This window comes from Rhynchophorus ferrugineus, unplaced genomic scaffold (genome assembly GCF_030347505.1).
Source record: "Rhynchophorus ferrugineus isolate W39M unplaced genomic scaffold, kcgeb_rfMv2 rfM6, whole genome shotgun sequence".
Taxonomy (NCBI): domain Eukaryota; kingdom Metazoa; phylum Arthropoda; class Insecta; order Coleoptera; family Curculionidae; genus Rhynchophorus; species Rhynchophorus ferrugineus.
Genome location: NW_027472585.1, coordinates 20,283,941 through 20,305,110, shown reverse-complemented (window position 1 = coordinate 20,305,110; position 21,170 = coordinate 20,283,941). Strand labels below are relative to the sequence as shown.

The window sequence follows — 21,170 nt, the reverse complement described above, 5'->3', positions numbered from 1 at the left end:
CCTAACTCTCATTAGAATTGATGATATCTTGTAAGCTCACTGAGCAACTTGATAAAAAAACCTTGTCACACCTCTATATTATTCCAATATTCATTAAATATTAAATATTATTAACCAAGCCCTCAGAAATATAATTATGCTAAGTTCATTAGTGAATATCCAGTTTATAAGGAATTTCAATTACCAATTAGCATGAAACACAACATTTGATTAACTAATTAAATTTCCTGAGTTCTACTATCTTCATTATTTTGACTTATTACGCTTATTATGTGACATTATATACACATTATATATACATTATAAGTGACTTATGACATGCTGGTGTAGAGTAAAACAAGATATGGAGGATGACCATCATTCATTTTTAGTGATTGTGAAATAATTTTAAATTATTTTTGCATTATGCAAAACTATTGAGCATATTATTATTTCCCACGCTACTCCTCATTACACTTACGTTTTTTTAATATATTTAACCACCTTGGAAGTAACCTTGGAACTTTGGAGTAAAATGTCGAAAATATACCCTTTTAAATGTCAATTTTTCATTTTTCGACTATTTTTATAATACAATTATTAAAAGAATTAGAAAGGGAGCTCTTATATCAAACATTTGACACGCGTTTATAATAAAGTTTATTATATTTACGTCATACGGTACAATATGAGAAAATATCTTCGGAAATGTTGATAAATATAATCTTGATAAATCTATCATCATTATCATCAATCAAACCATAGAAGGTGCTCAAGGTGAATGTATATGTGAGAATTGAGTATTTGTAATAAAACTAAATGAATTATTACTAATTTATTCAAGTGGGTGATGCTAATACATTATTGATGTAGATCAAACCCTCATGGTATTAAATCCTATAAGAACTGACATCCTATCAGAAGGATCGCGACTCTCGGATGTGAACTTTCCGGTTGAACCGCTCCACCATGTTTTACTGTCACGACCGTTGGGTTTTCCATAAATATCCAAACCGTATTTGGAATATAAGGGCAGGTATAAGAAAATGATTCTGATAATGATATCCAAATCGTTTTCGATGATCTCGATCCATATCTTTTTTGGGTTTATTAGCTCCGCCTTCGACTAAAAAAGTTAGTGAGGAATTCGTTTCGACAAATCTGTCAAAACCATTGTAATCTGCGTCTACGAATTTTGTTCCTAAACTATGCTCTAATAGACGTAGCTTAAACGAATCACTTCATTTCTAATACGATGTCGAAGAGGAACATATAGAATTAGCTTTAAAGATCAAATTTGAAAAACCTCACCTTACAATTGTCAGCCTGTTACAGAAGGGGTGCGTATATTGTGAGATTATGGCTTGGCTAGAGCATGGCTTCGATAATATTGAGGAAGTTCGAAAACGAACTAATGATTGCAGTCAAACTAACATCGTTCTTTTGTCAGAGTGTGACAATGTTGCCAGAAAGATGGGAAAAAGTCGTAGAAGATGTAAATGTATTTTGGAAATTTCAAAAATTTAGTTGATAAAGTTGTAGGAAGTGATGAAAAATATTTTTAATAATTCTAGGACCTAATATGTCATTGACTAGTGTTTTGAATTTATTTGCAAAAATTTCCTTTAAAAAATTAAAAAAAAGAAAATTACTTTTTCCCCAACCCAATGCTTAACTAAATACTGCTGAAACCTGTAAACTCTTCTTATCAAACGACATGATGCAATTGCGGAATTGTGGTAAACTGCTTCCGAAACTACGTCTCTAACTAAGCCTTAAGCGGTCAGTTCGATCTCGTCACTTATAATGGCCAGATGCGCAGGTCTCATCGTTCTGTTGTTAATCGCGTTTGCCTCACCGTACGCGGAAGAAATTCAATGCGATGCAGACAGGTGTCTACGAAAGTGTTGTGACCTCAACGAATCCGTAAACATGACTAAAATGAAATGCGTACCGTCCAACTACGTCCACCCTTTCTCAAAACTGGAAAAGACTCAAGTGATACCAAAACAACGTTGCACAAGCGAGGAACACACCGTAAAATATCACGTTAATGACACCAAGTTTAGTTCGGACGGTACCCTCACAGTGGAGCAGCTGGGAAAATACGGATATATGTTGCCCATGAATCGTTACTGCTTCGATTATATGGACGACCAACCTGGAGTGTTTGTGTGCATTCCTAAGGTGCTGGTGACGGAACAACCACGAGGACATGTTACTATCGGTAAAAATTAGAGCAACAGCAATTACCTGCTATTTTTCATATATAAACTGATATAAAATCGACAAAAAATGTGGTTATTAATAAACATTATTGCATTGTTATATATGCAGACGCTTGCATGTATCCTGTTCATTTTTTCACTTTAAAAATTTATTTTTAATCTTTCTTTAAATAAAAATAAACCGTTTATTAATTACTTATATTACTTAAATATACACTTATAATACAATGCAACACTATAAAATGCCCGAACTATCTTCGATCATACGAATCGATCTTATTTTACAAACTTGACAAATAACTAGTCATGAATATAAACTTATGGTAAACTGGTCGTGAATACTTGCGTAAATATTTCCTGAATATGTTCATAAACACTTTATTGTGAATGCTTGCGAACCTCTTGGTTCGCTTTATTTAAGGTGGTGTGTATGTCACACCCACTTTGAAATTATATGGTATCTGATAGTCACCTTTTCTTGGAACCAGTGGTACACTTATAAGGGTTTTTTCCTTTCCCAAATATACTAGAGGCCTGGCAGTGGTAATAAAATGTCCTGCCAGAGAAAACCAAAATACCGTCATAAAGCTATAAAAATTATCTAATAATTAATATAATTTATCTTTCTGACATCCTGAACAGTCGTAAGAAAATGGTTTTTCCCAAAGTTTGGATCCAATTATTTACATTGTCACTTGCCTGTTGTAATTATCGTATGGCTTCATCGCTATTATCCCCAGCAAGAAACACAGTGTCATCAACGAATATAGCCATCGTGATATTTTCCATTTATGGTATAATCACATTGGTAGAGTAGACAAAGAATTGGCCCCAATACACTTCCTTGTAGTACACCTACTTTAGCTTCTTTTATTGTAGAGTATGTATTGGTTTCTATGTCCCTGAGCGTCGAATGTTTGTTAACAAACCCAAACTAATATGTAGGTATTAGGTTTTTTCTATATATAACAAGTTTTGTCCTTTTCAACGGGAGTTGTTTAAATACCTTAGATATTACTGGTAACAGTGATATTCAGTCTCGGACATTTTTTTAATCGAAATAGTGTATTGATCATGTTGGTGAATTTTATAATATCCTTTCTTAGTAGTCTTGGTTTACAGCAATTGTCCTGTTATTAAGTCATAATCTAGTGATTTCTTTGGATTAATGTCAACCTTGATAATGTTGGTTAGTTCTTTCGGCGTTACTAGTTGAATCATTGAATTTTCACATTCTAAGTTCGTCAAATTGTACTCAGTATCAGTTTCGTTTGGTTTGAAGGTTTTTTTTCTAGATGGTCAGAAAATACTTCAGCTTTTTTTGATTGCTACGTTTCCAATTTCCATGTAGGTCTCTTACACGTGAACTGTACATACATGATCAATTTGCAATATTTCCCTTTTCAACCTTTGGGTTGTATTGATTAATATTTTTTTATTTTCAGGGGTGTCATTTTATTCGTAGCTTTCATTTTTCAGCTACCATTTTCTTGATACCTTTCGGATAACTCATTCCTTAAACTGTACTCTTTATTTCTGCACGATTATTTCCAGCAGCTTATTAGATGCCTACAATGAATTTCTCTACTTCAAAATGTAATTGTGCGACTGTCTTAAACACTACATTTAATTGAATTTGAATTCGATTCTTTAATTATTCAACAAACCCTTCCCGGTCTGTCATCTTGTTTGATAACGTTCGATTTTGTTCTTTTCTTATTATATTATTATGGTAATAGAACCACTTTTCATTACCAGTCACAAAACAAGAAAATCTTTCTTTTACGCAATACGATACGGCGATGTAGAAATGATTCAAAACTCAATCAATTAGCGAAGGAGTCTTTTTCTCTCCTTTTGGATTTTTCTTTGTTTTCGTATAAAAATTTTGTGACAGTTTAGGCTGGGTTTTTATCCAGTTAGTCCTGAAATTCATTGTCTTCGGATTGTTTTTGTTCTCCAAATCGTTCTTACTGAGTAGCTTGACGATAAGTTTCTAAAAGTGTTTGATAAGTTTCGGCAGCAGATTGCTTCAAAATAAACAACGAAAGTATCGAATTTAAATAGTTATTTAAATTGATACTGACCAAATATATGCAATCATCTAATAATTCTTAATATATAAATATGAAAAATATCTAATATTATACTTTACTATTATACTGCTTTGTTATATTCAACAGTGTACTTTAATAATTAATAAAAATGTTGTATGAAGTCGACTTTAATCTATTGTTTAGTCAATTAATTTAATATAAGGCCGGCTTGGTGGCGCAGTGGTAAAGGCGATGGGACGGTCCTCCTACTGTTGCGATAGCCGCGGGTTCGAATCCTGCTGGGGCATGGTCGTAAATTTATGTTTGTGGTTATTTAAAATTTGTGAATGTTCAAGAGTGTAAAATCCGACAAGGAAAATGATCCCAGTCACGCCAGTAACCAGGCTGAGTAAGACCGGATGTCTTCTGGGATGATTTCCAAAGTTGGTCACTCGCCAGTCGGTAGACTGGCTTAATGTCCAGTCCAGATAAACCCATAGTTGGTAAAAGGAGACTTTAATATATACTTTTAAAAAAATTAATATAAGCTTTCTTTTGAGACACCTTGTGTTTTCACATTATGTTACGTATATACTAATATAACTAATTTGACATACTATGAATCAATATTGTTACAAGATGGGTTAGTCGACGTTAAAATGGCATTATAAGATATCCATCCACTCATAGATTAACCCATTATTCTGGGTATCAGTTAATTTTGTTCAATTTCTGACAAAAATCACTCTCTCGATTTGCGTGTACAGGGAATGATATAATCAAAAATATAACTAGAATCATTGGATTTAAAGTAGTCATATAATATTTATATTATTTCCATATAGTTTATTTCCTATATTTCCTATATTTATTTTCCTATTTATTCGATAATATTTGTATTGCTTTGATTACCTTCTTAACTGGTTAACATTATACATGACTGTAATCGTGAATATTAGTATATTATATATACATAAAAGTAATGGGTCTTGTTTTCAAATCAGCTGGCGAGCTTCTTAAATAAAACTGTAATTCCACAAGGATATGCGTGTCACGTTGACCAGACAAAATGTTCTTTTCGTTAATAAGTTGAATGTTTTTTCCATAAATCTACAACTTGGTCTTCTTCCACTTAGTAGATGATAGATTTTCCATCAATTCATCATTTTCCATTTGATTTGGTGAATGAACCAAAACCCAATGGTTCTAGAACACCCTAATGCATCTTGGAGATGTATATTTTTAAAACGCTTGAAACGAAGGTCCAAGAGAGTGGCGACAGCAAAGATATTAACATTTTCTGTTTGTTACAATCGTTTCTTCATTTCTTTAATTACGTTATTTTTAAAATTATCTCCGATTGTCTGTTTTGATTGAAAATCTGTTACTTTTATGGTAAATAGTCTGGTAAGTGGTTTAACTTTACTACAGGTTACATGTTTTTCACCGCAGACTTCACAAGTAGTTATTTCTATTGGCCGTAAAATCTCACTCGGTTTAATTAAGGATAATTGACGTTTCGATATTTTATTTTTATAACATCGATGTCAAAACATCGATATTACAGGAAACATAGGAGGACTCATCCTCTTTACAATTTAAAATTAACTTATGTTAAGCGTTTCAAATGATTTCTAAAACATACTAGCCGAGGATGTATATTCCTGAATCTATGAGCTAGATCCAAAAGGACTATCTTGCTTAAGTAGTCTTAAGCCAATATATTTATTTGGATGATTATAGTTTTTTTCCTTAATGAAATCAACTCCTCAAGGTAGTTATTAAATTAATTACACATTAAAAAATTTGTTTTTACTTGGGCAAAAATTCCACATTGGAGATGCAATAAACTTACCTTAAGTTACAAGACCGAAACATGTTGTAACGATCATAAATTTCTTTGAGACTTAATCCAATCGGTTTTGGATTTTTGACATTATCAACCTTTTTCTAATGACAACCGAATACTTCTTCGAATGAAAACGATTCTGCATTTCTTTATTATCTCTCCATCCGGATACAAAACACTTTCTAGATCACTAATTCACTTTACTTTTTGTACTATCGACTTATATATACTAATGAAGAGATAATTTAATATCTAAATGCACTATTCCTTATGTCAGCCATACTTAAAATAGCGATCAAAATAAATAAACAAAAAACGTACCATAGAAACAAAGTGAGCCAATCAGATCCCCTCGCGACTTAACTAAAAACTACTGAAGCCAGCAAACTCGTTTTGTCCATCGACATGATGCAATTGTATAATTGTGGTAAGATAATTGCCAAACTGTTTCTCCAAGCCTTAACCAATCAGTTCAGTCTCGTTACTTATAATGGCCAGATACGTAGGTCTCATCGTTTTGTTGTTAACCGCGTTTAACTCACCTTACGCGGAAAAATACCAGTGCAATGTAGGCAGGTGTCTTCGGAAGTGTTGTGGCTTCTCTGAATCCGTAAATACGCTGAAAAAGAAATGCGTGCCCTCCAACTACATCCACCCCTTCTTAAAATTAGAAAACATCCAGGTGATACCAAAACAATCGTGTGAGGAATTGAGCATACCTATTAATAATTTGAACGATACAAAGTTCAATTCGGACGATACCTTCACGGTAGATTCGCTGGCAGAATACGGATACAAGTTATCCATGGATCGTTACTGTTTCGATTATATAGACAACAAACCTGGAGTGTTTGTGTGCATTCCTAAGAGGCAGCTGACGGAACAACCACGAGAACATGTTACTATCGGTAAAAATTAAAGCAACAGCATATATCTCCTGTTTTTCATGTATAAACTGACATAAAATCGACAAAAAAATTATTGATTAACATTCTCGCATTATTATCATCAGGTGTTTGCATGTATTCTGATAATTTCTTTGCTCTAAAAATACATTTATTAAGAAAAATTTTTAAACCATCTACTATTTTTCTCATCTTTCTGGCAAAATTGCCAAACCGTGTCGAAAAAAACGTTAATGTCAAAGGAAAAATGTTAGTTTGGCAGTGATTCAATCATCAATTTCTTCGGCATTACGAGACCGCCTGTTCAACGAGGCAGGACGCAGTTCTAGACCCCGCGGATCTGACCGAACGAACGTGGGAAAAATTGACGGGATTATGAATGGCATATATTTTGGTTTCAAGAAAATAACCCTATTTATTCTTGTAATTTAATTATTACTATAAGAACTGTGGAACTCCAGCTGAAATAGGTTTAAGTTTTGTGAATGCCCCTTATATGAGACTTTTTTTTTTCGAAAAGATATAATTCCAGCAGTAGACAGTAATTAATACTGCGGTAGCCATGAATCCCAAATGCCATACCCGCTCAAAAGCTTGTGAGACGTCCAGGAATATTTCTGGGTAGAATTTCTTTTCCTTGAACACCTTTTCAACTACCACTGTTAGTCTATGAAGTTGGTCGATTTTCGAGTAGTGATATCGAAATCCATACTGGAACTCTGGCATTTCTATAAATAGTTTAATACTATTAACGGTAGTTTCTTAAATAATTCATTAATCAACATTGCAGGTAACAGCCAAACGATCCAACTGATTCTGTCGCTTTGTCAGGTTTTTTAAGCATAATTATTCGATCAACCTTGAGTCATTCTAGAAAATGCTTCAGTCTCAAACAGGCATTGAATACTGTTTATCGTAGCAGCTCTTTTAATTAATAACCCAGGTTGTTGTCAATTTCTGTGGCAACTTCCATTAGAGAAGTCAGATTTACAGCTACATCAGGCTGATAAATAGGATTTATATTTATATTTATATTCGGTTGGAATACGTTAACTAAATATTCTGCGAATAATTCTGCTGTTTCATCGTTGCATCGGATCCATTCAAGTCTCTTGAATCTCCGAGTTATTTTCTCGAATGACATTCTCAAATCTCCATCAATAAGTTAGCCATCCATTATTCTAGCCATCAAAGTTTTTCAATTTCTGACAGTAACCCTATCGATCGGGAAAGGGAATCCTATTACGAATACCTGGTCGGAGAGACCCGCAGAAATAAGCGAGTTTGACTGGTTATGTGGAGACTGCCTCTAGCTACCCACTAACCTCACCCTATCAGCACATCCTATGGGCCTGGTAGTTCTTACTGTTAGTAAGGAGCGTGTCCGTCGAGACAATTTGGAGTTAGAACACGACGGGACAGTCGAACAGCTGTGATAGAATAAAAAAGAGACGAATGAGTTATTGGCCTAAAATAGCCTAGCTCGGTAATACATATATTGTCCGAGAGACGAAGACTGGCGAAATATTTAGAGTAGAGCTAATTTTGTTCTAAAAAACTTGAAAACGTTCAACCTAGGGGAGACGTATTTTAGATAGACGCTGGAGTCGTATAGAACGACTGATCGAACCACCATCTTGTACAGGAGAGATTTTAATGAGAGATGAAGCCTGCTGGCCCGGTTAATGAGCGGGAAAAGCAAATTGACAATACCTTGACCTTTCTGGAGGGACCTTTGAATTTGGGAGTTCCACCTAAACTTGCTATCGAAGACAAGACCGAGATAGGTGACTTATTTTGACCATGGGATTTCGGCGTTTTCAATTTTCACACGTGAAATGCTCGGTGCAAAACGCTTCTTGTGGAAGAAAATGGCCTGGATTTTCTGTGGGTTGACCTGCAACCAGAAATGTAACCACTGTACCGTCTCATCGAGTTGTTTGTTTTTGATAAGAGCGTTTAGGTCGTCGGGCAGACCTAATCGAATACATTTCGCCACTAAACCGAGCCAAACCTTGTCAAAGGCTTTGGTTAGGTCCAAGAAGACCGCTCTAGGCGACAAAAAGAAGCATCTTCATGGAAAAGCTCAGACATGCTCGATGAGCTATATCAGTTAGAACCTAGTTCATATAATATACTTATGAAAATAAAAGCCAATTTACTAATATTAGTCATTGTACTAATATTGTTATTGTTGTTGTTAATATTACTTTATTAATTTAATCATGTTCCACAAGTAATAGAGAAAAGAGGATAATTTAAAAATAATACGTTATGCTACAAGTTTTAGTTGTTTTCACAATTGTTCAGAATTACTTCTGATATATAAAATTAATTAAAGTAATATGTACCTGTATATAAAACATTACTAAAATATAAACAAATTATCTCAAGAACATACAAACAAGAACAGCCACAAACCTTTTTAAAATTGCATTTAATTAAATTTTATTTCCATTAATTTTCAAAAATCAGCAAACTATTAATAAATTTATATTGCTACACAAATGAACATTAAACAAAAGTGCAATAAGCTTATTTTCAAAACTGTATCAAGTTCAGAACATCAAATATAAGTATGCATAATTATAAATGAAGTAATACATAATTATATATTAAAAAGGGAATATATGAATAAAAGAGATTTGAAATTGAGTTGAATTGAGAAATTTTAGCATGCATAATCAACCAATAACGAACACAATAAGGTAATTTGCTTTTTAAAATTTAGAAATATATATTAAAAGAATGTATTTACAATCATTAAATAGTCTATTGATTGTTCACTTACTAGATAGCTCATCTTTAATTGCTCATTTTTTTATTACAGTCTTTAGTCCTCTCTATTAATTTTTATTGCAAAATGTATTGCAAAAACTACAAATATACCAGGCTAATTGAAAGCTACTGCTTTCTACTTTATCTTAGATTGCATTCCCTGTGACAAGAAAAATGATCCCAGTTACGCCAGTAACCAGGCTGGGTAAGACCGGATGTCTTCTGGAATGATTTCTAAAGTTGGTCACTTACCAGTCGGTAGGCTTAATGCTGAGTACCGCGGTTCGGTGCCCACGTTAAACTTTAAGCCTAAGCCTTTAAACTAAGTCTGTTTGATATGCTGGCTATATAAGAACTTCCCACCCAAACGATCATAATTCTATATAGTTTAAAAGGGTGACTTTTAATGAATATCCATTGGTGATGTTTTATAGGAGGATGTTCTAATTAATATTAGACTTCATTGGGATGACTTTATCTGAATAAAGCCACTACTCATATTTTTAATTTTAAGTTATCAGATTATTATAGATTTTCTGATTAGATTTTTCTGACTGCCAAAGGCGTTATTTGCGATTAACATCAACATCATTACTTTTACTAACAAACACAACAGATGATAATGATAATTATGATGTTGTTATAACAGGACTGCCTTAAACAGTATGGACGGCCATAAAAAGCCAATAACTCACAATGGCAAAAATTGATACAATAACAACGGAAACTAGTCACATTATTTACATTTCTATTATTATCATATGTTTGTTAATATTTATTTGAAACTAAACAGAAGATAACATGAAATATGAGTTTATATCAAACCGCTGTTATATTTTTTTAGTCAGATACATATTTAATTACATCCATTGTTTATATTCTTTACTAAACATATGTTAATTGCGAACAATTTAAACTATAACGTTTACATTATCCGGATTTTATATTTCAATGAATTTATCGCTTAAATCTCAAAGTGTTGAGATTAAAATGTCCAAAAAATACAGTTTCTGGTTGCGTAGTCAATCTGAAAAATTGAGCGAGAAAATAAAGTTATCAAATTTAACTATTCATTGGCAATAATAATTTGAATTGGTTCTTTTAAAAACCTCTACAAATATTAAATTATTATTTTAGCATTCCATAATCTACCCAATGAGTAATAGCTATTTAAGGGGATCTATATTATAAAATGACATATTGAAAATCTATTTTTTAAAAATTTATCTAAATCTAGTTTTAAGGACTAGTTTATACTAGTACTTAATTTAATTATTATCCTATATTATTCCAAGAACTATTATATTTTTTTAAATCAGGTCGAATAATAATAATAAATTATTTAGTCAATGCACCTCAGTGATATAGCGAGTGCATTTGGGTACACTCACACTATTCAAAGTACTTGACCCTTTGAATAACACTCGTTCCAGGGAAACATCCCTGGAATCCCTGGGGAATCCCTGGTTTGATTATCACTTGTCTCGACCAAAAACCATGTAAATTATATGTTCACTATTACCAAAAACCAACAAGATCCATAAATGAACTAGGGAAAACGCAGCTTCATAGCTCCAAATCAAACAACAAAAACAGAGCAGATCAAACTCAAAATCAAAGAACAGAGAGATTAGTTATAACACCAATTCGGGCTTATTGGATTCAAATATATCTTATTGTCAATACAACAACTTAAATAAAGAAAATATTTTTCAAATAATTTTCACCCATTTTGTACAAAAAACCTAGTAGTTTGTTTTTAACTTTAGAAAATCATTTTGAATAAATTTGATATATATTTTTTCTTTTTAGGTATGATTATATCGATGCCATTTTTGTTCATAACATTTTTGGTTTATCTGATATTACCCGATAAAAATGTCCACCAGTATGCGTTAATGTTATACGTGTTGACGCTGTTACTAGCCTATGTCCTTTTGGTCACCATAAACCTAAGCGAGAGTCTGCCAACGTTCTTTTGTACCGGAGCAGGTCAGTTAAATATATGCTGGATGATTGAAAAAGTAATACAACTTACATGCAATATTTTTTATATAAAACCTTTAATTATTTTAAATGGATGATTGAAAACATTAACAATTGATGGTAGAAATGTTCAATCTAATAAAGTTTAGAAACCGCGGATTACTTTTTCACACACCCAATATTATCTTAAAAGTCTAACAAGCAATAACCAGATATTCCCTACAGCTTACGGGACTCTGTTCCTATTCATGGTATCGTTCTTTTGGATGAACGTGATCTGCTTTGACATATGGTACACATTTAGGTAAGTACCTCCGTTCTATCACTAAATATTAAAAATTGTCAAATAAAATTTAAATGAAAATTTATTAAATACCATAAAAACCACCATATCTCAAAAGGATGTTACAATATGACCACAACATATTCAAAACGTTGTTATCGCGTCGATATTACGATTCAGATGCTTTATACGTCGATTATTGACACTATTTTGTGGCAACCACTGGGAATAATTATTTTAAAAGGTCGGAATCGTCTGTTTGATTATTCTGGAATTTTAGAAGCGATGACGTAAGACTTTTTAACACTGACAGATATATTTGAAATAGAGTTTCGTAATTAACTTCTACACGACCGATTTTTCTGTTATTAAAGATGATATACAAAGAATGCTTTGTATCAACTTTTCTAGGAATAATTCCTCGCCATAAGTTATCAAAATTACTAATCATGTTTAATTAAGAAACAATTTTTTGTTTGAAAAATGATATTGCTATGCCTCTATCCTCATTTTCTTAAATAAATTAACATAATAATAATAATAAATTAACAAGTTGATATTTTCGTTGTACTGACATTGACTATAGTCTATCTAAAATAGCGGTAAACTTACGTCATCTCAATTTGTCACGTCAAAACGGTGCAGTATTACCGCATTTAACGTTGACATTTTACACATTTTAATTTATTTTAGCTTCGAAATATAACAACATTCTAATATAAATAAAATAATGAAAAAAAATTTATAAAATATATCTTATTTGAACATCATAGTACATCTAATACATATATTATTGAAGGGTTTAAATTACAGTTAAATAAACAGCCACAATATTTTGTAGATTAGGTATAAGTAAAATATCATTTGTTTTAGCATTATAGTACATCTAATGCATATATTATCAAAGGACTTAACTACAGTTAAATAGCCACAATAGTTTGTAGGTTAGAGTTATTTTATTCTATTTACATTTAACTCGTTTTCTAAACCACCTATGGTATTCTCTGGAGGCTTAATCTACCTAATTAATAATTGTACATCCAAGTAATGTATTTTATTTTCATTAAAAAACATATTTAGATTTTTATGTTTACTTCCTGTTTCCTTCGTTGCAACGTTTTTTGTCAAATCATTCTCACATCATTGTATTTCTAGTTTCTAGTTTCTTCTTTCTATTAGTGTCTTCTTCTACTACCTGTGTACATTTTCCTTAATAAAATTAGATTTAATCACTGCATTCTCTCTAATGCATTTGCTATATCTGCAAAACAGTTAGAATTAATTTTATCTTCTTACAATTTAACTAAATGCTCATATATATTCTCAACAATTACACAATATCCGTGCATATAAATATTTAACTTTTCTACAGTTATACTATATTAATTATATACTAACCTTTAGTTTTATTTATATTTACCAAGTATTTACAATTCTTTAAGAAGGTCCAAAATCTTCTACACAACTTAATTTGTATTTTCAAGCAAGCCAACCCTTAACTACAGCCTTTGCGGGCCATTTTTTAAGATCTTTTTAATTCTAGCATAAACAACAATATATCTGCAACTTTTATTAAAATATAATATGATTTACCAAACCTAATCAACCCCATTACCTCGTTTCTGTTATTGATTTATTTGACCTCATCATTTTCAACCGACTTTGTTCTTTCATTACTCAAAAATATTAAGCTGCGATTTGAAACTTACCAAAACAAGCAAAGCGACAAAACGTTTACCGGTTTATAATATCTTATCATTAATGTTATGAAAAATTTTGCAAACATTTAACAACCGAACCACTGTGGCCGACATTTGGTTACATGTTCGAACTTATCAGACAACATTGTACCACTTTTTAACTAGAGTGAATTGAAAACGAAAACATTATCTGGTAAAACGCATTTAGAAACTGCAATAGACAATACATTATGCATCTTGATGACGTAAGTTCACTGCTAATTCGGATAGAATATATTGCAATGACATCTACTATGACATTGACATCGAATATATAATAGTGACAGTACAGTTGACGTTGACTTGACGTTAATCTTGACATTGAGGTTGACGTTTATATTGACATTGATGTTAAAATTGAGATTGACATTGACAACGGCGTTAAAATTGACGTTCACATTGCCATTGACGCTAAAATTGAGACTAAAATGTTAAAATTGAGTTTGACAATGACATTTAAGTTGACGTTGACATTAACAATACCCTTGACATTGACGTTGATAGTGGCGTTAAAATTGAGGTTGGCATTGACAATGACGTTGAAGTTGACAGTAACGTTTACAGCGACGTCCACATTGACGTCGACGTTCAAGTTGACGTTGACATTGACATTAACATTAATGTTAAAATTTAAGTTGACAATGACATTAAAGTTGACGTTGATATTGACAATGCCCTTGACATTGACATTGATATTGATAATGACGTTAAGATTGAGGTTGGCATTGACAATGACGTTGAAGTTGACGCTTACAGTGACGTCGACATTGACATTAACGTTAAAATTGAGGTTGACAATGACGTTAAAGTTAACGTTGACATTGACAGTACTCTTGATATTGACGTTGATATTGACAATGACATTTAAGTTGACAGTGACGTTTACAGTGACATCGACGTTACAGTTGACGTTAACATTGAAATTAACGTTAGAAATTGAGGTTGCCAATGACGTTAAAGGTGACGTTGACATTGGCAATGTCGTTAACTTTGACGTTGATATTGACATTGACGTTAAAATTGAGGTTGACATTGACGATAACGTTGAAGTTGATGTTGACAGTGGCGTTTACAGTGTCTTCCACATTGAAACTAACTTTAAAGTTCACGTTGACATTGATGTTGATATTGATATTCACATTGACTAAGAGTCTCTAAGATTCAGACTAAGAGAGTGTGATATTAATTTCAGCGGCGGAAGGGGATATATCGTCTCTAGTCGAAAATCTGAAAGGAAAAGGTTTTTAATCTATACAGCCTACGCCGTCGGCATTCCCATTCTCCATGTATGCATTGTAGCCCTGTTGGATAAGTATTTAGACGAAGAATCCATTCACAAGCCCAACATTGGCATCAAGAAATGTTTCCTGGACGGTAAGATATTAATGAATCGAAGATATTATCGAACTATTTCTATGTTTATGAAATTTTAGACGGATGGCCCAGCTTGTGGTATATGTATGGCGAGGCCGCCATATTGGTCCTAATAAATGTCGTGTTTTTCACTCTGACTGCACTGAAAATTCGACAGGTGAAAAAAGAAACGCTTATGCTGAAACAGAACGAGAGCAAACGGCACGCCCTGGAGAAAGAGAAAAGACGGTAAGAACATCTCTACACTTCGTCCATGTAAACCTAATTGTCATACTACGCATGAATTTAACTGCTCACTAACAAAACATTTTATTTCAAAGGGAAATAGTAACTGATTTTTACAGATTTAACTTATTCCTGAAACTGTTTTTGGCTATGGGCGTGAATTGGACAATGGAGGTAATCTCGTGGCTAGTGAACTGGCAAACCACGGACAAGTATACCTATATTTGGTACATTACCGATTTTATCAACGCCGTCTATGGAGGCGTGATTTTCTTTATTTTTGTATTCAAGAGGAAAATATGGAAAATGCTGCAAAAACGGTATGTAATTTCATATTATCAGTCGATAAATAACGTAACTACTTCGTGAAAAACAAGGTAATTCAAATGAAAACATCGTAAAACTTAAAAAATAAAATTATAATTATGACTGTCATAATAAACTTCACATTCAAAACTACAAAAAAAACAATACGACCGACAAATTCGATCATATTGTTTTTTTAAAATACAACATTTATAAAACATTTTTATCAATTATTTGTACAAAATATTAAGTAGAATATTCATTTTTAAAAATGTACAAACCATTTGATTTTATTCAAGACAGTTCAACAAATATGTTAATATTTTAATAACTAGACAAATTAACATGAACTGCCACTGCCACGCCGACTAGACAATCAAAATTATAATAATGAAAACAACGTTAAATAGCAATTTTATTAAGAATCAAACCGTTTATTTTAAACAATGAGTTTTCATGCGAATTATCTCAGTTCCATAAGATATATTATTCATAACCACAAAAACATGAATCAGCCATCTGAATTGTGATAAACAAAACCATGATAAACCAAGAATGGTGTGTATGTATAGTGTTTATAAATGTTTCACTTAACTGTAGATAAACATGTACACATTGTAATTAAATTGTTTCAAGATTTGTCGTCTTATAATAAACGTATCCAATGTTGTCTGGTGAAGAATCTATAGATTTTTTCGCAATTCGAATAAAATATAATCTAGTCAAGTCATATTATCACTTAATACATAATATTCAATACTCAATAAGCATCAGACCTAATAATGATAAAACAAACAAAATCTGGGCAAAATTAAACTTTTTCTCCACATTTTATACCATTTGCGTTTGTCTTCAAAATAAGTGTCAACTTAACTCAGAATATTCTTTAACATTATCAACCATTTTTTATCGACAGCCAACTACTTCTTCGAATGAAAACGATTCTACATTTCTTTACTATCTGTGCATCCGGGTACACAACACTTCCTAGACCGATAATTCACTTTACTTTTTGTACTACCTACCTATATACTAATGAACTAAAAATTTAATCTCTAAACGCACTATGCCATATGTCAGCCATACTGAAAATGGCGTTCAAAATAAATAACATAATGAATAATAAACAATAAATAAATCAACAACAAACGTACCACAGAAACGAAATGAGCCAATCAGATCCCGTCGAGGCTTATAACCTAGCGATTAAAGCAAGTAATAAGTTAAAAGTAGCGACATCTCTATTTCTCTATGTTATTAACATATTATTTTAGGTTAAAATGATAGTCTGCTTCTTCTAGCTTTTACGAATTTATGAATTACTATTTCTTTTAACGTTTTTGAAAAAAATATGTTTTTATAAATAGATAGAATAATATGCTTCTTGATTACTTGTAGGCCTGAAATGTTTAGTATGGCCGAATTGCAACATCAGTTGTTGCCTAGAACGTTTATTCTTCCCGAGCAAACCGCTGATTTATAACTGGTATATTTATAACACGTTGGTGAGCTAATAAAAAGATTTTTCTCACAATTTACAAGTAGACAAAACATAGTTTGCCATGTTGGGACTTGTACATAACACCGAAAGCACATTATATCATTTTTTGTGCATAAAAAGTCTGAAAATATTTTCCATAAATAAAGAAATGTTGCAAACTAAATTATTACTATAAATTAATCCATAACTTAAATACTTTATAATTAAAATACTTTTCAGACTGGTTTTGTAAATTTACATTATTTTTATGCTGTAAATAGCAAAAAATATACGAGTTATTGTATTTGACTTGACTAGGTTTATTAAGAACTTCACCAGATCGTATTAATCATGCCTGCCTTGATCGTACGTGATTGACTTATATTAACGCGTCGTGCAAATGGATTTTTGTGCCCACATTTTTTAGTTTTTTGGGTCAACTCTTGACAATAAGTACGTAGAAGATGTCTATAACGCTGTCCCATGTTTGTGTTGTCCGAATTTTAGATATATTTGGCAAAAATCAACTGAGACTGTGACGACACGCACTACACCCTTGGCTAGTGCCAGTAACCTCTCTAATATGCACGCGTCGCAATGATACGCCGTAAACCGTAAGTCCCCACAACCAGCAAGTATATTTGGATGATGATGCACTTTGGATGAGGTGGTCTTAACATGGTGACTCTTGCTAGGTCTGTCTCTGACCGGCACACCTTCAGATGCACAGTAGTCTCAGGAAATAATCAATATCTAATTATCTTAAGACTTTACTAATGCATGTACACCTTAACATATCTTCTTCTTTCACTAGCCGGTGGAAAATAGAATATAACAAGCCATTCCTACTTCACAGTCATAGAATTTTTAAATATCAATGTTATATTACTATTTCATTATAACCTCAAATTAATCTGAATATATCTGCATGTTTACTTTAACCTATTTTCTTCTTTCGCTCACTTCTAAATATGTAGTAATCCAACAAGTAAAAACATGTTTTAAGATTGTATATCCTTAAAACAGTTATGTTATGTAATATTTCCATTATTTCTAAGCAAATATTACTTGATCCCCTTTAAACTTCAAGCTGGATCTGTCATTGACCAATAGACCTTAAGACGCATCGTAATTTCATGAAATAATCCTTAGAAATAACAAGGAATACGTCTCCGACCTCTTCGCATTTTCCTTTTTTTTGGCAGTTATAATTCGATTTTTTAATATTGTATGTATTTGTATTGTATTATATATTATATTAAGAAGTAAAAGATAATTTAGGATTACTATATAATCTTAAAAGTCGTTATGTACTTCTGTCAATTTGTGCGCAAATATCACATGATTAAATGTCTAATTAAAATGTCTTTAATCAATAGATCCCCAAAGACGGTAATTTCACAAAATAATCATTCTATCGTTACTTATACTTTTAAACACATTACATTAACCTCATTTCTTCATTAGTGTCGCCTCCATATATAGATAAATAAGACTTTACGAAAGTAACGAAACTTCGCTCATTCATATTTAGCCCATACCTCTACAGTAGCATAAACAAGTAAATCTAAATTATTAATTTTCATTAACATATTGGACTTGATGAAGATACCACAACACCTTAAATTTACCTTAACCTGTTTTCTTCTCTCATTTCAGATCCGGCCCATATATATTGTAATAGTAACAAATCAAGCAAAACATTTTAAGATTATATTACTTTAAAACATCAATGTCATTTACTGTTTCTGTTAAGTTGTGTGCAAATATCACTGAATTAAATTTACGGATCAGGCTAAATCTATTTTTAATCCAAGTCTCTATAATCTCACGAAATAATCAATATATTAATTACTTAGAATCCAAGCATAACATGTTTTAAGATTATATAGTCTAAAAATGTCAGTGTCACTTACAATTTCTGGATTTATTTTCTGTAACGTAACATCACAATACTAGCATGTTCACCATAACCTAGTTGTTTCTCTTGCTTGCCCCGGGCATAGTGGTTCTCTGGATCATATGAAGATAACCAAAATATATTTTAAGATTATCTAACCTTAAAACGTCAATGTCATTTACAATATCAGTCAAGTTTTCAAAGCTTGATTAAATTTAAATAAACTAAGTTAAGTTTTATATTTTTAGAGGTTATTAACACTGGTTATTCTAAAGTTAATTTTGCTAGTTATTTGCATGGATGTAGTATATTTTATTTATTGTAGTTATACGCTAATAACAATGTAGTTTGTCCTTGCTTGCACGGGTACATTAGCTTTAATTGTCTCAAAAAAAACTGATATGTTTTTTTAGTTGGGTTGAATTAACTCGGAGAATATTCATTTGTGCTTACATAAATTTGTAACAATACAATATGTATTTTACAGATACTACAACTTCATCGGAAAACCACACTTGGCCAGAGCTGTTACTACTACAACGGACACCAGAACAAGCCATTACTCGTCTGCAACAGACACTAACCTCACTGAAAGAACCAACATAACCGAGAGAAGAAACAATGGTATCCCCACGGAAGAGTTAGCCCTACGAAGAGCATAACCAGTATTTATTTTTTTAATACTCCTAATATCAAATCTACAGTTTTATTTTAAATGTATTTTTGTAATTGTTCTTAATTAATCGGGTACAACTTAAAATCGTTCAACTCTAGTTATTAAATTAAGTTATTTATGATTTAACAAATGATAATGTAATCACTGTTTCTCTGAACCTAATAATAGGATTTAAACCTTTTTACGTTGATTTAGTATTAATTTTACCAAAGATTACAATGTACACATTTTAATTTGTAATTCTAGTCATTAATGTATACCATTTTTCATCCCTATAGTTTTTTCATCAGTTTAGTTTAGAGTACAATCAAAGCAATACTGGTTAGAGATGCAGAAGATATACATACATACATATACTTAAAATCATATAGATAACAAAATTAGTGTCGATATTCTATGTATTTCCAAAATATTTGCACCCATATATAGAATTGCTTATAAAAATGTTACTTGAACAAAACCATGACAAATGTGTTTATATGTTAATATATATATATATAGTTTGCTAATATTACATATTTGTTTAACTAACCCCGTATTCACGTACTGTATCCCAAATCATCCAAGTCCTAACCTTTACAACCATAACTATTAAATATTGAAAAAGTTATTCACATTTTTATATTGAACTTTATTCCAATAAATCTATTATCTATTTTTTTTTATTTTTACATATGGATAAATCACATACAAAAAATTTTAAAAATATAACTTTTCAATTCTATATTCTATTTGTAAGCTTCAAGTAACAAATGTAGATTATTTTTTGATTCCCTTAATTAAATTTTGATTTTTTATAAAAAACTCTGTTAAGTGTGTTTTTTAACATTCAATATCAATCGTTTTAGTGTTTTGTTACCTTTTTTCATTTTGTTGAACATGTTTATAAATTCAGTTCCATAATTAACATAGAAAGTGTCAAGTTAGCTAAAAGTCCTAATTAATTGTGCGAATATAATTATTTGAAATGTCTACTAAATATGTTTCCATTAGTAATGAAAGTAGTTAAAACAATTGAAATTTAAGTTATTCATCAGTCTTGTGTACAAAAGAAATTAAATTTTTGGTACTATTTACACTATATAACGCATTAGTTTTTGAGAAATAGTGTCGACCAGTTTTTCTAAGGCCTTTAAATTTAAGGAAATAACCTGATTATTAATCTAGATATTGTAATTTTGTTTAAAGTATAATGTTTATTTAATGTAACGAAACAATATATGTGATGCAGATTTTAAGTACAATAAAATTCATCGTTGTTAACTGTATCAAATAAATTAGTCCAAAAATATTCATAATGAAAGGTGAACAGGAGTATAAAATTCACAATAATCAGTGTACCACAAAATTAATTTAAATATTACTTCAGAAGTTAGTTGACATTAAAAAATTAATTCAACAATTTTAAGAACTTGATATAATGGAA

At 31.5% G+C, this 21,170-nt stretch overlaps 1 protein-coding gene across 21 annotated transcripts in view; it reads left to right on the top strand.

Annotated features, from left to right (window-relative positions):
• The window catches only part of LOC143198453 (G-protein coupled receptor Mth2), a 148,791-nt gene extending 128,533 nt beyond the window's left edge, over positions 1-20,258 (top strand). For 9 of the 21 annotated variants that reach the window (XM_076407685.1, XM_076407687.1, XM_076407693.1 and 6 more), the window contains exons 2-7: positions 11,588-11,767; positions 11,987-12,065; positions 14,976-15,157; positions 15,217-15,385; positions 15,478-15,702; positions 19,556-20,258. In XM_076407685.1, the coding sequence (XP_076263800.1) occupies positions 11,588-11,767; positions 11,987-12,065; positions 14,976-15,157; positions 15,217-15,385; positions 15,478-15,702; positions 19,556-19,730 (1,010 nt within the window). In that variant the 3' untranslated portion in view covers positions 19,731-20,258. Of the gene's footprint in view, positions 1-1,754; positions 2,207-6,567; positions 7,001-11,587; positions 11,768-11,986; positions 12,066-14,975; positions 15,158-15,216; positions 15,386-15,477; positions 15,703-17,675; positions 17,783-19,555 lie in introns of those variants that run through there. The other 12 variants (XM_076407690.1, XM_076407683.1, XM_076407692.1 and 9 more) reach the window with 6 other exon arrangements.
• Positions 20,259-21,170: the final 912 nt, after the last annotated feature.